Raw genomic sequence first — 16,629 nt, 5'->3', positions numbered from 1 at the left:
TAATTATTAACTGTGTTTCAGGCAGAGTGTATATGTTTTCTCATTCTAAATTATATCCTGTTAATGAAAATTGCTTCCTCTATGCAGAATCTGTACCCCATGTGGCTCTCTAAGCCACAGATGAAGAATTCAATTAACCACAATTTGAATACGTGACAATTATTCCACTGCTTCAAGTTATTTTGTCTAACAAGTATTTTCATACATAAAAATATTTTGTGTGTATCTTTTGACACCAGAAATTATTTGAGGTTATATCTATACTTCCTTTGTGTTGATTATGTGGCCCCCTATGTTTTGCAATGTATTTTATGAACAAGCCTGTTGGGTTTATATGTAACCTTCTCCAGAGGGTTTATCAAGGACCCTTATCATCAATAACCATCAAGTTCTACCTATATTATCTTTTAAAATCTTAGTAGGACTTGAAAGGCAGTTAAACTATAGATTAGCTCACTCCATATGGAAAGATTTTTCTTTCCCCCCAAAAGTCACATTTTCCTGTGATATAAACAATGTAACATGAAATAGCATAATGTAAACACATCATAGGCAAGCTGAATAAAGAGTTGACTTCAAATGCTGTATTTCTTCTATACTTGCCATTTTAAAATTCAGTATACATGCAGCTTACACAAAAATTTCCTCTGCAATACAGACCAAAGTTCAAGGAAGCTTAAAACTAAAGATGAAGTCTCTAGAGGAAAACACAAACTTAAATGTAGACTCAATTTGCTTTGAAAAGCAACACCTCCGTGAGCACTGGTATTAATGAAGTCTCATTTCTTTTGAGAAAAGAGTTGATCAAAAACCATAAACAGAACTTTTCGCCCACTGTAGATTTTTTTTGGTATGATACATAGGCTCATGCTGCAGTCTTTATCTTAGCCTCTCTTTGCCCATTATCTGGCTCCAAATTTTGTAAAGCCTTAGGCAGTCTCTCAAAAATAACTGCGAAGTTCTGTTGAATGAGCAAACCAGTTCAGATTTTATTGTGAGACATGGAGTGCACAAACAGATATAGATAAAAGTGACTGGCTAAGCCTCATTTCCACCAGGAAAATAGATGAAAATTACTGGAAAAAAATAGATAACAAAACCTCTTTCAGAATTGAAATAATTTTGAAAGAACTGAAAATATTTAACATAGAAACTCTACTGTTCAACTGAAATATTTAGTATCTATTTCATTAATTGTTCAAGAAATATCTTGTAAAAGATTACACTCCAAGACTATAAAGGACTGGCACCTGAGACAATTTATGATTCTTGTAATTTTTCTGGATTCCTAAGCCATACAATGAACTTGTAGTCAGCTTGAAGTATAAAAAGAAGATATCCTGAAGACAGGAGACGTGAGCTCTGATCATTGGCCAGCAGTAGCATACCATGCAGAACGTCTGTGCTGGAGCCACCCACAAATTCCAGTACCTTAGTGACACCTTGATATGTGGGACCTGCAGGTGTGCTATTAAGCAAAGACAGTCAGAGATTTTCCAGAGAAAAAAAAATATGTTGCTTCATCGTACGTGGAATTTTTTAATGAACCATCTGATGTCACATTCTATTGCCAAATCTAATGTAGGATTATAGTGGACTCCCTTAGAAACCATGTTCTGCAAGAACTGATCCCACTCCCTGCCTCAGCATCTGTATGTCTGCTAGGCAGACGCATTCTGGAGCTAGATCTTGATCCATGCATCTCCAATATCTGTATGCTAGCAGAACTCTTCAATAGACTAACCCAGGCTAGTCCACACTCTGTTATCCAGATCCATCAAAAATTGCAGGTGCTTCTCTATGGCAGGGCTGTGATAAACCTGGCGTCTGCAGCTTTCTCTGTGGGAACTGGCACACCTAAAAGCACTGTAGTAATGAACATGACAGAAAAATAGACTTGATCAAAAAATAATGAACTAATACATTTGTTTGCCACCAGATGAAAGCTGAATTATTCAAGTCAGTGTGACGTGATTTACACTCCTAAAAATAACCAGAGGAACAGGATAAATGCAGGTTTATCCCTGCGTTCGCCACCTACCTGTTAATACGTGCTATGCTCTACACACCTAAACCACATAGCAGTGAGACACTGTGAAACACAAAATACCATGAAGAGAACTCTCAGACCAGCTCATGTTCTAGCACCTTCTGAAAAGGCAACAACTGATCAAAATATTAACATGCAGATAGTTCCACTAGGACTAGTAAGATTTTTCAAAAGACTAAAAGACTAAGGAGTTAACTTTCAGAGCTTAAAAAAACATACCCAAAAACAAAAGCTTTGAACGCTCGCATTTAAATGATTTGTTGGTGAATTAAGTATGCAGGGATATTTGCAGGGAAGGGGGTCCCCTTTAGGTCCATGGAAAATTTCCCTATTTAATAAATAAACTTAAAAATAATAGAGATATTTCATGCTTTTCAAATGTCAGTGTAGCATCATATTGCTAGTCTTGCAGTTGCCCTGGAAATTAATCTAAAACCTAACTAAAAATCTCTATTTCTATAGGTAAAATAAGTAAACAGATAATAAATGCAGATACGTCTCTGTAGTGACAATACCAGCCATTATTATATAATTAGCAGTGTTGATCCTTTTGGTTACTCTAGTAAACAAAGTATGTTTTTATAATTCGAAAAGTGGTTTTAGTTCTACATAGTTCACTTCCACTCACCCAACCTTTCACACCTACTGAATTTATGAATGATGAACTTTCCATTCCAGTTCTGTAGTCTGCGTTCCACTGAACCGTAGGAATTTCAATTGTCAAGAGTGATTTAAATTTGAGAAACCATGGTTAATTAAGAGCCTTTAAAATAGTTTTGCTCAAAACCTTTTGAAGAACAACAGTCAGCTCGGAAATTCTCTAGCTAAAAAAATGTAATCACTAATGCTGTAATAACACTTTTTTCTTCTAAACAACTAATGGTGACTAACGCTTATTAACCAGTGCACAAAGGTAATGAACGTTTGTTGCAAAAGTGAAAGCTAGGTGAAAATGCTTTGTTATAAACTAAGATACATGCACTGAGAGCATAAATCTTAAATGCTTTAGGTAACAAAGAGGTTTAAACCTAAAGAGCACGTAAGAAACAGAAGGCTGCTCTGATAACTTTCCCTTAATGGGAGATTTAAGATGATCTAAAAGGGATTCTCATTATTGTGAAACAAGCTACTTGGGAAGAAAGATGCAATCAGATTTGGAAGATTAAAGCACACGTTTTAGCCTGTTAAAGAGGCAATATCTTTCACATTTGAGGGTCACTTACCTCACTTGGGGTAAGGGGAGGTGTCTACAAAGGTGGAAGCTCTGATGCTAATATATCTTTATTAAGTGTGCCTTAATAAAGGCACACTGTTCAGCAAGCTTTTATTGGCAGTCCCAACATAAATAGAAAGACACAAGCTCAAAATGAGAATTAGCAAGTAATTTAATTGAGTGGCAAAGTAGATCAATATAGAATTGCTAATTCTTTTAGTTATTTACTCCTTTAAGGCTGATTCATTGCTAAGTAAAATTAATTTTTCTACATATTATGAGTGTTTTGTAATTTGTTCAAATAAATGACATAAGAATATATCAGAGTGTGTCTGCAAAGTTCCAGATACTATCTTCAGAAACAAAGGGGCATCCGACAACTAATCAGAAGCAAGATGGAGTCTTTGTTTCTGAATGTAAATTAAAAACATCTAAACTTCATAGCTCAAGATCAATCCACAAGGAGATAGCAGAAGAGTACATACAGCAGGGAATCAGAACAGGCATTACATCAAGTCTAGGTAGAAAAACCTTTCAGGATACTATTTATTGGGAGAAAAAACTTTGCTAAGAAATCTCTAGAAATTTTCTCTGGTACATTATATTGCTTAAAATAGAAAACTGAATTCCCATTGCTTCTGATAGTCATTTTTGTGGTTGGGAATTCAGTTTTCTCCCTGAAAACAGAGAAATACACCTAGATAAGTAGATCAATAGGCCTTTCTGTCACCTGATTGGAAGAGGCAAACATCCCATAAAATCACAGCAATTAGAGACAGGATCTGCTTGCAAAGTCTAGGTGTTCTCTGAGACTGTGTCAGGGAACTATAATCTTGGAATGCTGAAGCAGAGCGAGACTAAAACTAAAGGAATCTTATCCTTTGGAATGAAGTATATCTTTACTACATTTTTATTTACTTTACTTCATATTGCTGGCTAATCTAGCTAAGGAATAGTCAGAATAACCAGATTCTCATATTTTTTTGTTTTCAAGAAGGGCATAGGAAATGTATCCTGCATGGGTCACATGGTGAATGGGCATGTCCCATAAACCAGGTCATATGACTCTAAAATAGTGATGGAGCTAGAGTGTGTCTCCTCCCTCACTTCTAAGGCCACATTTTCTGTCTTTCATGTGAAAATCCCTGGATGGGGTGGGGGAATCATCCCTCAGACTTCCATCATAGTATTAGAAAGCTTCTTAGATTTTGAAACTGACTGGATCAACCAAAGACACCCAAGACGTCTGGTCTCCCTAGAGCAGCGCACAATTTTGCCTGAGCCAACGGACAGTTACAGGAAAAAAACTTTGCTTGTCTAATTGGAATCAGCATTTGAGTATGTGGGAGGAAACTTACTTACTCCCATTTTAGAGGAGGCAGAAAGCACAGAGAAGTATTTCAACTGCCACTAATTCAAGCAGAGTGGTCAGGAGGTAATTGCTGGTGCCTATCCTAGAAGGTAACAGTTTTCTACTTGAGGAGGAAAAAGAAATAAGAAACTGTAATCTGTAGAAACACTGTTTATGAGCTCACCTGTTCAGAACCAAGACTGAAATCACAACTATCACCTACGCAGTGATTCTGTTTTGGAAAACAAGATCAGTGGCAAAACTCAGAGGCTGTTCGAAATGTGCTATCTCATTTCCTGAAGGACTGAAGACAAAAAGATGACAAAATGCAGACAAAAGGCAGCAAAATGCATATCTCTGGCTTACAGCTTTATGATTGGTACAGCCTGAGGCAAAGTCTCTTGTTTATAGTTTCTGCAGTAAACAGCCCAGCACCAGCCTGATTGTACTGTGAACCTGGCAGCAAGGTCAGAAAATAAAAAGTGCAATGAATTGTGCTGACATAGCATGTTTCCTCTAGAGAGACTTTACACTGAGTAAGTGCAGTGTCTGCCCAACTTTACAGATGATTAAACAAAAATGCAGAGAAGTTAAATTTGTTCTTCAAAATCAGAGCAGCAGCAATCTTAGGAATTGATCCCAGGAATAAAAACCTCACCACACTAAGCTAGCAAAGAATAGCAGAGAACTTCAACTGAGCTTTTACTCTTCCAACTGAACCTCTTGCTTTGCAAGTTGGAGCACTTTGTCTTATCCTGCATCAAATCTAAATGTGAAATGCAGAACTGTGACTAAACAGGCATTTTGTCTCAAAAAGATTTAGTGTTTAAGAGGGAGAGTCAGCATTGGACCCCTGAAATGTAACAATCTGTAACATTGACCACATAATGCCAGTCTATAATACTGTTAGTTATATTTTTATATTGTTCAAATGTATGTGTAAAGACAGAGATAACCAGTTAAAAATAAAGAAAGGACATCAGGGAAGCAGTTACACTCTTACACAGAAAACTAATTAGGATATCAATGATACAATGGCATGGTTAACATTCAGATACAATCCTGTGACTTCTGGCCTAATTTTCATTTTTGCATCTGTTACTGGCTGTCCTGTTTCTTGTTTCATTTCTTAAGGTTTTTTAAATAACTTAATTATGCAATTTATCACCTCTCTTTCTAGCCATATTAGTTGAAAACATGTCTTCTCAGTGGGATCTAGTCAATACTGGAAAGGATCACACAATTTTAGTATATAGTTTGCCAACCACAGTTCACTGCCAGAAAACTACGAGGGAAAGCAATTCCAACTGCACATCTAGTCATCATTATACTAACCTCAGAGCTAGATATTAATGGAGACGTGTGCAAGAAGACTGTGCAGATAGCCTTTTATGACCTAGTTGTCCTTATATAAAGGCTTTGTGTTGCATTTTTACCCACAATATGTAGTTCTACAAAAGCGTGTTGAACTGCAGAAAGGATGTGTGAGCATGCAGTCGAACCATTCGGGACTGTTAAATATTATTTGCAGCAGATCTTGAAAACAATTTTCAAGAACTAGACAGGAAGGTTAGGCCTACTGAAGTCAGACCTGACAGAGGCAGACCACCGAGCTTTGTTCCTAGCCCTGTCACTGGCTGCTTGTGTAACATACCATAGGTGATTGAGTCCCAGGGTACCACATGCATTTCTGCTCTGGGAGAGACCAGCCGATGGCTCAGCAGTGGAAGGGCTGTTCCTCTTCTAATCCAACCAGGAGAGGGAGGTCCCTCTTCCATACTTATTTTGCTCCAAGAAGACAACTTTAAAAAGGTCTCTCATCAACTGCCTTCCCCCTGACCAGTAACGATTTTGTCTAATACTTGTTGTCAGATGCAAGGAAGATGGGCACCTAGCATGGGCTGCACTGCCCAAACTCTGCTTCACGGTCCCAGTTCTTGTTAGCCCATACTGGCTTCCATACATATGTGAAAATTTGGTCAGCGGTTTAACAAAATGGAGTCAGGAATCCCACAGTCTTCATGACAAGCAGCAGGAAAAAAAAGCAGTTGGCGAGGAGTAACAAATTCCTCAGAAACTCAGATTGGAAAGTAGTACTGCAAATTCCATTCATCCAGGCAGGGATTTTCAAAAGAAGTCTAAAAGACCTGTTAATGTTCTTCTCCTTAAAAACACTGCTCTCAGAGTCTTTCAATAGCTGTTAGGCAACATTTAAAAATCAAAACTTCTTTATGTTAAAATAATATCTGTCTCTGCTCTCCTTTTGACCCTACAATATCCCATGTGGGAGAAAAAGAGGGGGGGGAAGGCAACAAAAGGAAAATGCAAATACCCTGAAAAAAAAGGAAAAGCAGAGAAAAGGATCTGGAACCACGAAGAAGAATAAATGGTATTAAGTTTCAAATCTTAAATGAGACAGGTCTTAGCTTCAGAGCCTGCAGCATCTCCCAAACACCAAGAAAATAGGAAATAATTTAGCAGAAAAACAGCAGCAACTATTTCCATTTTCTCCTTCCAACTTAAAAGCCTTTTTCCACCTCAAACTTTTTCGAAACATAATTCGCTGATTTTAGACCTAGAAATAACAACTTTAAAATCGATGTGTTCACTGCACATTCATTCTTTGTCTGCCTAAATAACAGAAGATCAGAAGCTGTTAGACTGTACCTCCGCAACTTCACAGGTAAGGTGAGAATACTAGCAACACAGAAGAGACAAGTGGGAATGCAGAGAGAAAAATTTTATTATACATAAACACTGTGCACAAACATACATATTTCATATTTTTCTGTGTAGAGTCTAAGATGATGGTTAAAGTAAAGATGGCTCTGAATGATAAGGGTTTTGGCTAAACCCGTCTGACAGTGCTTAAACTCCATTAAGACATCTGACTGTATACATTACACTGCAGAATTTAGGCATGAACCCATCTGAAAGAATATTCTGATCCTCCTTTGAAGTAAAAATCCTGCTATCCAGAAAATAAGTATCTGCAGCAAGAAAAAGAACGTGGCACATTCATATCCATTTTGACCCAAAACTAGAGGCTAAGGCATCTGGAAATTATCACTTTACCTGATGACTCTTGTACAAAGTATTTTGTTATAAAACTAAGCAATCCCCATGTAATAGTGCTGGTTACAGAAGCAATACATGCTTCTATAAAATGGATAGTAATTATCTTGTTCATCACTAAGTCCAGCACTCAGTTCTGGATTTCTTACTTGACCTAATCTAACGCTGCCTGGGAAATGAAAGAGGAAGGAGACTGGTTTTCAGATAGTGAAGGCAGGAAAAGATTGTTACCATTTGCACACAAAAGCTTTTCAGAAGTCAAAAGACAGAACGCTTTTAGAGGTGCTTGAGCAGAAAAATACTTTCTGCAGGCAACAAACAATGCATCCGACATCCAGCTCCTGGGCGGAATGTTACATATTTATACTGTCATGGAGGGTGATAATTAATCAATGCTAGGTGTCCTTAGAAAAAGGTTGTAAAGAAGGACATACCGTCACTTTAAGATGAGATAAAATGGCACAAATGAAAACAAAACTCACTGTTCCTTCCTTGCACGTCAGCCATCTTTCTCCTATTTTTGGCTTACAGTGAGCATGCTTCAGTCTATTTTAGCAAATTACAATTTTCTTAAATCAGCAGTAATGCTAAAGTGGTAATGCATTTACAAATACTGCACAGTTTTCTATAGGATAACTGTGTTACTTAAATTAAAGCTCTGTATGAAAAAGAGGGCATTTAAGTTTGAGGGGCTCTTTTATAACATTTTATGATAATTAGACCATATTTTGTTGTATTTACTATGAATCTTATTCTTACTATAATTGTTTCAACATTTAGTATAGCTTAATTCTAATTCATCTATTTTACAGGCCAGGATGACTTGATCATCAGAATGGACATTAGTCCATAAAAATGTATTCCACAGTGGTTGCATATTCCAAAATAAAATATTGAATCAAAAAAATTTCCAAACCTACTCAACTTTAATCTACGTGTCCTTAGGCAAATGACTTCTGGCTGGGACATAATGAAATATATAATGGGAAAAGATAGTAACTATATTATGTACCTAAAAGGAATTAAAAGTATATATTCAAAACCCCAAATGGCAATTTAGAATACCCTTATAACATACAGTATTGTAGTGTTGTTTTTCTCTTTATCTGAGTGTGTTTTCCTCATTGCAACAACCAGCCACAGAGCAAATTAAAAAGCAAAATATTCCATAAAACTGTCATAATTGGCAGACACCTTCTCCCCCTCCCCCCAAAACACTGAAACAAGTACCCTTTTGAAAGGTAAGTAATCTACTCAAACACACACTTGCTCAGGAAGTCAAAGGAAGACTTATCTTCAGGCTGTTGCATTACCAGAACTGCTTGACTAGCAACACTGACAGCTCCTAAAGGCAAGATGAGCAGCACTCAGCTTCCACCTGAGCATCAGGTGCTCAGTAACAGAGCAACACAAGGCAGGATTTCATAGTCCCCATTGCTGCAGAGATAACAAGGAGGCAGCTCAGAAACTTAATGCAGCACACCACAGAAAACATCACACAGTTCTGATCTGACTTTTCATTCCAAGAAGGAATGTAAGGGGTTATTGGGGATGAAATCTCAGTTCTTGGAAAGAAGCCATTCAGTTCTCTATTCCTCTAGCTAATGAGATGTCCTGCAAGCTGCAAAAGGCCTGGAACTAGCCTGTTACCTAATAAAGTCATACATATTTCTTTAAATGCCTGCCTTCCTCATACAAAGAAGGGGTTTGCTATGCTACCCACAGAGCAAACTGCAAATCCACAACTGACAGCAGAATTAAGATGAGGGCATAAATAAATACGGAAATCAAAACTATGAGAGCGTATAGGAGGAATAAAAAAAAGAACATAAAGAATTGTACGTATGTAATAATAGTATACAAACACCACAGCTGATGTCCTTGACTTTGCCTAAAGAGCAATATAGTAATTATGGCTTAAATCCATCTTTTCAGAAACACTGCTGAGCTGGAAACCTACTGTGTGCTCTTAATAGAAGTTAAAGAAGCTCTAGTAACCCCTCTAGATCACAAATAATCAGTTTCTAACACCCCTTGTGCCTTGATTATCACGGCCTGTCTCCTGTTGAAGGGTACACAGAGTTTTCTGTGGCAGTGCAGATCCCAAGTCTACCATAAATCATCTTTTGGCTGCTTTAGAGGTGGGAAGGGAATGGGTTCGTGAGGTCTGAATTATGGACTTTTAGTTACGGACTTTTAGTTGTATTCACAATGTCTCATAAACAGAAGTTAATAGAGTTGACTAGCAACCTCCATCCCTTAGTAATAGCTACTGAAACCCTCAAGCCTCATACTTGTTACTCTGCTGAGGTGAAATTCATCACTGAGATGCCAAATAAGCAGTGCCTCTGCAACGTTTCCATTGCATGGCAGTACCTGAGAGGAACAAGAGAATTCCATCTGACTTCACCTGTGTATAAGCACAAACCTTGAATTTTCTGTGTCTCTTTACTAAAAAAAATGGTGAAAAAGAAAGGGAAATCCAAAAGTACATCAATGGTATTTGCCAGTACAATTTGCACACCATCTACCACACAGTTCGGATTTGATCCAAAGCCCACCGACGTCAATGGGATGAGGATCAGATTCTTAGTCAGCTTTTGGAGCTAATTCATCTTTGAACTGACAATCGTATATTTAGGCTGCAGTCTCCGTATATATCTTATTTGCCTCAAAGCTCTGTCCAGTCAAGTTTTTAATGCCTCCAAAGATGGAGATTCCACAGACTCTGTGGGCCTCTGTGTCACTGTTTGGCCAACTTCATGACAAAAAAAATTTCTAGTATCTTAGAAATATGGAACTTCACCTTTTTTTTTTTCCCAAATCACGTTAAAAGCTGTCATATTTCATAATGCTCATAATAAAAAGGAACAGAAGCAGATAAAGAAAGAGCCATATATTGAAAAGAACCAAAAATGGAAGACATGAAAGCAACTTAGAATTGACTATGTCAAAACAAACATAGAGCTGAAACCTGTTGGCTTTTACACAAATGTGCTCAGACAGCATCTTACTGAGACACCACTCACCTGATCTCGGGAATATGGAGTATCCACTATGTGTTTGTCTGAACATGCTGCTAGAAGAATCTTCATTGCATTTAACTGGAGCAGTATTTCACAAGCCATAGTATCAAAGAAAGTAATATTGGCAAGAGCTGCTGAAGCCAGCAGGAAAACTTCCCCAGATGAGGCTTCTTGGCACAGTTCTAGGAATGCAGAAAGTAAGTTGAATAAAAATAATTCCTTCATTGCAAAAAACATGGTTAGGTGTTTCAAAGCAATATTTAAGCATCTGCAACTTGCATTAGTAATCTTAGTATCTGAGACCAAGTTCAGATAAAAAACCAAAACAAAACAAAGACAATAATCTTAATTTAGTCATTTATATAATATGTCACATTGTTAGGGTGCTTTATAAGCGATATTAATGTTAGGCACCTTCATTTGAACCACAAAAGCAGGGAAAGATGGTAAATATGAACGTAGACACCAAGTGTTTCTAACACGCATCTAATTAATGAGATGGTCTACCAAGTATGCCATTCTACAGGGAATATTCCACTGAATGTTGTTCAACATAAAGCTTGATATAACTAAATAAAATGAAATACAGGAGTCAGAAGACTAACAGTAACCGATCCATAAGAGAATAATTCTGCTATATATCCTATTATTTAGAACAAGATACGTATACGTGTTGCCTACCTATAAACCTATTTCTCTGTAGTCAAAGATCATCTTGCATATTTTCCAGCTTCAATAAGAAGTGCTGAAGACACAGCTCCCTTTTAATTCCTTGCACACATGTATTTTAACTAAGATCTGAATCACCTGGCAAGTGGATTTCAGCATGGTTTAAAAATTAAACGTATTACAGTAATTCAATTACTGAGTTATAAATATTACAAGGAAACTGGTGTGTGATTAGTGAAAGGGCTCTTCCAAAGTTATGCATGTTCTATTTTTAATGCTCGCATTTCTTGGTCAGAGTATATACTACTAAAATTCCTGTGGAACTTAAACAGTGACAACTGGGGATATGCTCCACCTGCTAATATCTTCTGGATCAGCTGTTCAGATTTTCCCTTGACTCTGGTACACTGTAACAACCTGGAAAAACATCTTAAATAACTCAAGTCAGATGCCTCTAGCAGTTTAGCTACAGCAGAACCAAGCTCAGCATAGGTTAATTGCACCTGCTGTACCCAGGGCAGGTTCTGGGCAGAACCTTCAGTATTTGTTGCTGGATAGTCTGGTCATCAGGACTAAATTTTTTCCTTGATTTCTGCAGTACTAGTTCTGTTTGGGCATATCAAAGAATGCCTAGCTAATTCCCAGCCACTGCAGAATCCTCAAGCATTGGCACTACTATACTATTCTCTTGTATTAAACCAAACCAAACCAAACCCATGCATGAAAATTGAAGCACTGTATTTTAACTGTAACCATTAGGCTCACTAGAGAAATACCCAGATGTATTGATACATGAGAAATCAAACTAGATGACTCAAACTGTACTTTCTGACATGAAGCTCTGGGAAACTGAGTTTCCAGATCAGAGAGAGGAAGAGAATGCTTGAATGAAAGCTTCGGGTATTTGTGAGGGATGGAGCACAGTGCCAGAAATAAGGGATTCCTCTTTTTAGAAAGTCATGAGAAATATCATCTTATTTTTCTGAAGTGTCCTCACTGACCCAGGTTAAGGAAATCTTGCTGTTACCTTTGCCTCATTTTACCATGGATCAGAGGCCTAGACAAGACAGAAAGATTTTTTTTTTTCTTCTAACAATGCCCATAGATTATAAGATATTGTTCTTTTCCTCTGAAGTATCATACAAATGTAGATGCAGTGGTGAGTTTGAGTTCTAGGAAGTTTAGAAAATACAACAGGCATAAAGGTTAGCAGCTATTAGAAACTGATCTTTTACAGACAAACATGGGACAAGAGGACACTTCACTGAGTTTTTTCTGCGGCTCTAATGGTAGAATTTCACACGGATATTATTTTGAAAAATATGCATAAATTCTATTCAAATATGGATTGCAGTAGAAAATACTATGTAATTGCAGAATGCCCTAATTCTGAATTAAAAATGACTGAGTTCTTTTATCTGTCAAGGAAAGAATGGCAAGCATTATTTAGGGAATATTTCTAATGAAAGAGAGTCCTACCCCAAGCTGTCATTTTAACTGGGAAGACTCATAAATCCCATAAAGAACTTACTGACAAGTGCTGTTACAATTTCTTCCATATTTTCCAGAAAGCTGCTGAGATGCTGAGTGAATGTGAGATGTGGAGAAGTGATCTGTGCGATTACTGCTGCTGCTTCTGCATGAGTAGCTTCAGAATGGGTGTTATCCGTAAGAATGTCAGCCAGGCACAGTATCCCATCAACCTGTGGAAAAACAATAGGTATAGTTTGGAAATACTCCAGGAAATACGTTTGCAAGCAAAGATGGGTTTACAGTTCTCTCTTCTTGGCTGTGGCTAAACTACTCAGTCTGTTTTCAAAAATGACTGAAACTTGGTGGTATTTAGGACATAAGTTGTTTCAATTTAGCAAATACAAATGAGTTCAGCATAAAAGTTGTTGAGCAGCAAAAAGTCTTGCATTTCCTTCTCCCTTAATGTTTCTGCTGAATTGATTCTGGTCAAACAAACAAGTCTTTTCTGACAGACGTCTCAAGTTAAACATTAATTCAAAAATAAGCTCCGACAAGCAAATGCTAACTGCTACTGTGCCACAGCCGCATTTAAGCTCTTGTGAGTGTGTCCCAGTGCGAGACTCAAGCCTGAGTGTGCAGTAAGTTCTTCAGAGACTAGTTTTTTGCCACTTTTTTCTGAATTTGTCACAAAGCTAATGCAGGATCAAAAAAAATATTGAGGAGAGACCCTGGCCAAAATGCACTTGATGAGCTTGCACAGCTCTCATATTAAAGCTACATCCGTATATCCCTTGCTTACTTGGAAGAGAAACAGAAAAATGAGTAAAATGTACATAGGTTTATGCTTTTAGAGTATCTGGAGTGTTCTAAATTCATTCCTTGCACAAATTAAGCAGGTACATCGTATATGCACACCTTGCTGTGGTTTGTAGGAGACCGTGGACAATGAAAGACTGCAACACAGCATAGCCAATGGGAAACGTATCATCTGTTAACAACCCAACCCAGGAAAGGAAGGTTCTCTGTAGACAAGGACTGTCTACAGTCTTGAACAATGTGTGAACTTTCAAACTAACAGAACTACGTTTCTCCCCCTGTTCAACATATACCTGAATAATTCATCATGTTGTCAAGCAAGTAGGTAGATGGGCTTAGAGGGGACAGAGCATGAAGATTTATGTTATTGATTATGACATGTTTATGTCAAATCCACATAAATTCACTAATTAAAATCTTTATATAAATGAAAATAATGTAAATATAGGGACAGTTTACAGATGATCAGAGCTTTAGAAATTTCACTGAGTAACTTAAAAACAAAAACTTTTTTATTTATTTGAAGTTCTGAAAAAGTATGGGGTCAATTGCCTTTCATGTTTCTTGGATGCTTTATAGATACAAAGAGGAGTTATGAAGGCTTAGCACTGAAGTGTACTTTAACAGTCAAACAAAAACAAACCCACATTTGTGTTGTACACTCAACAAGACTCTTTCTTAGGTCTGTTGTTCTGATTGCGTTCTCTGTCTATTCAAAGCTTCCTCAGAACATGCACATTAAGACCTATCCATTATCTTCACAAAGGGTATTTAGCAAATCTCTTATTCACATTTTTGTTATTTATTAATACAGAATCTTGAGTTATCTTAATTACTTACCCTGCAATGGGCATGAATTAAATTATTTGATATGCACTGACAGTTACTATATTTTACAAGAAAAGCTCTCAGATTGATGGGAGCAAAAATTACCCTCTGGAAGATCATTCATTGGGACGCACTTTTTAATAGGCAATAGACTATATCATTGGAACTCTAATAACATAGATAAATACAAAAGAAATTATATGTCTATTTTTCCTCAGATTACAAATGGGACTTAGTATAGAAGAAGCTCAAGTACTGGCAAGGAGAGGAAGAATAAATTTTCAACATTAAACTTTTTCTTGACAAGCTTTCAACATTAATCTACCTACAGCAAAATATTTCCTCCTAGTTATGGCAGAAGTCTACAGCTTGAAAGAGCAGATTCACATAATTCACTCGGCTTCAAGGTATATTAATAGATCCCAGTGTCAAGAATTAATATATGTCCTCACAAGATGATTTAATAGCCAAAGTGTGCTAGACAATATCATATGCAGAACCCCACAACTTTGTCACCTTGAAGCCTCCGCAGATCACACCTTGTCTAGGGTCCAAAGGATGCTAATAACAACAGTCAGTATAAAAAGTTAAATATATTCCAATAAATATATTCCACTACTTCACAAGAAACTTCTTCTAAGATCTGGTAACAGGATACAGCGCTCTTCAGCTCTAAATTTACTGGTTAAAATTCACTTGGCCAACTCTTATTCAATGACCTCGACAAAATGACTTTATAGTAGTTTTATGCTATTTCAGAACAACTAATGGCTTATGAAAGACAGGTACAAGCACATGGTTAGATTTTTCTATCACCACTGATTGTTTATATCTACACTATAAAATACAAGCTTCTAACAATACAAGGGCTGTACTCAACTTTTAAATTACATATTTGACTTTTTTTATTTGCTAAGTAATTGTTTTTGGAAATTGGGAGCTGCTGAATTGTAAACAGAAGTGGATATATATTTTTATTCCGCCTAAAGATAAAATACATATTTTGGATCCATGAAAGCCAGCACTAGTTAGTTTTTTTCCTTTCTATTCAGAATCATGTAAAATACTAACAAATTCAGCCTAAAATTTGCTCTATACACTTTTGTCTTACATCTTAAATATAGAAAATAAAATAAAATAATTCTACTCCAGCAGGCAACCCCATTTATAAGTGTCTAGCAATAAATTTTAAAATGACAGGGGAACAATCTAATAAAAGCACTTTAACATCCAAAAAGAAATTGCTGCTCAAAGCATTTTTATAATTAGCTTTCACACTGAAAGGAACTTTGGATGGCTGCCCTGTTTTCTGTTTAATTTTGGTGAAGTAATCAGCTAAATGTCAAATCTCTTCATCACCTTGGCAATACAAAAGAACCAGTTAGCCAGATAATGCAAACAAATGAATTCCATGAATGCAACAAGTTGCTGTGGAGACCCTGCATTTGAGGAATGGCATTCAGTAAATGCTTGATCACTAATATTTCAATATTGATAACTGGAAAAATGCCAGGAACTTAGATACTTATGAGCGTAGCCCTGTTATGGAAACTTAATCCAAGTGACAAAATAAATACGTGACTGCTTTACTGCATCGATGAAGTCTTCTGAAAGGAAATAATTCCTTTTCTCTGCAACAGGAATGAATGAGTTCTGGGGAAGCCCTCTTCTTTCTTCAGTATACCTGTTCTTCCTCTGAAAAATACTAAATAAAACTAGGCATCTGTTAAAGACACCAGTACAGAACTTGGGATGAATTGTGTTAATGACTTCATGATTTGAAATACTATATATAACAACAGTCCTAACTCTCCTTTCCATTAGGAGGTTCAAGGCAGGCTTTCCATGCCACTCGGGGAACCAAGACCCATTGCTTCCTTTTTAATAACGTGTCTTCAGTTGTATAAAATGCTGCTGAAGGCCTTTTCTCATACTATGACTTTCTCTAACATTCTTGTTTGCCCACTCTTAACACTCAGATTATCTATACATATTGGTAAGCTTTCTCAAAGTTTTTTTTTGCATTCCCTAAATAGATCTTCCAAGTCACCTTGCTGAGATTGGATAGCCTTATGGGCTATCGGCTCATTTCCCACTGTCAAATCATGGATAACACTATCAGCCTACA

At 36.9% G+C, this 16,629-nt stretch overlaps 1 protein-coding gene across 1 annotated transcript in view; it reads right to left on the bottom strand.

The window, feature by feature from the left end:
* INSC (INSC spindle orientation adaptor protein) overlaps window positions 1–16,629 on the bottom strand; it is a 100,015-nt gene that overhangs the window by 10,693 nt on the left and 72,693 nt on the right. Inside the window, exons 7-8 of the mRNA XM_063332361.1 lie at window positions 12,916–13,087; window positions 10,719–10,897 (exon numbers count right to left, since the gene is read on the bottom strand). Coding sequence (XP_063188431.1) covers window positions 10,719–10,897; window positions 12,916–13,087 — 351 coding nt within the window. The remainder of the gene's footprint in view (window positions 1–10,718; window positions 10,898–12,915; window positions 13,088–16,629) is intronic.

This window comes from Chroicocephalus ridibundus, chromosome 4 (genome assembly GCF_963924245.1).
Source record: "Chroicocephalus ridibundus chromosome 4, bChrRid1.1, whole genome shotgun sequence".
In the NCBI taxonomy this organism is placed as follows: Eukaryota; Metazoa; Chordata; class Aves; order Charadriiformes; family Laridae; genus Chroicocephalus; species Chroicocephalus ridibundus.
Note: the sequence above shows the minus strand (reverse complement) of the source record. Positions and strands in the feature narration are given on the sequence as shown.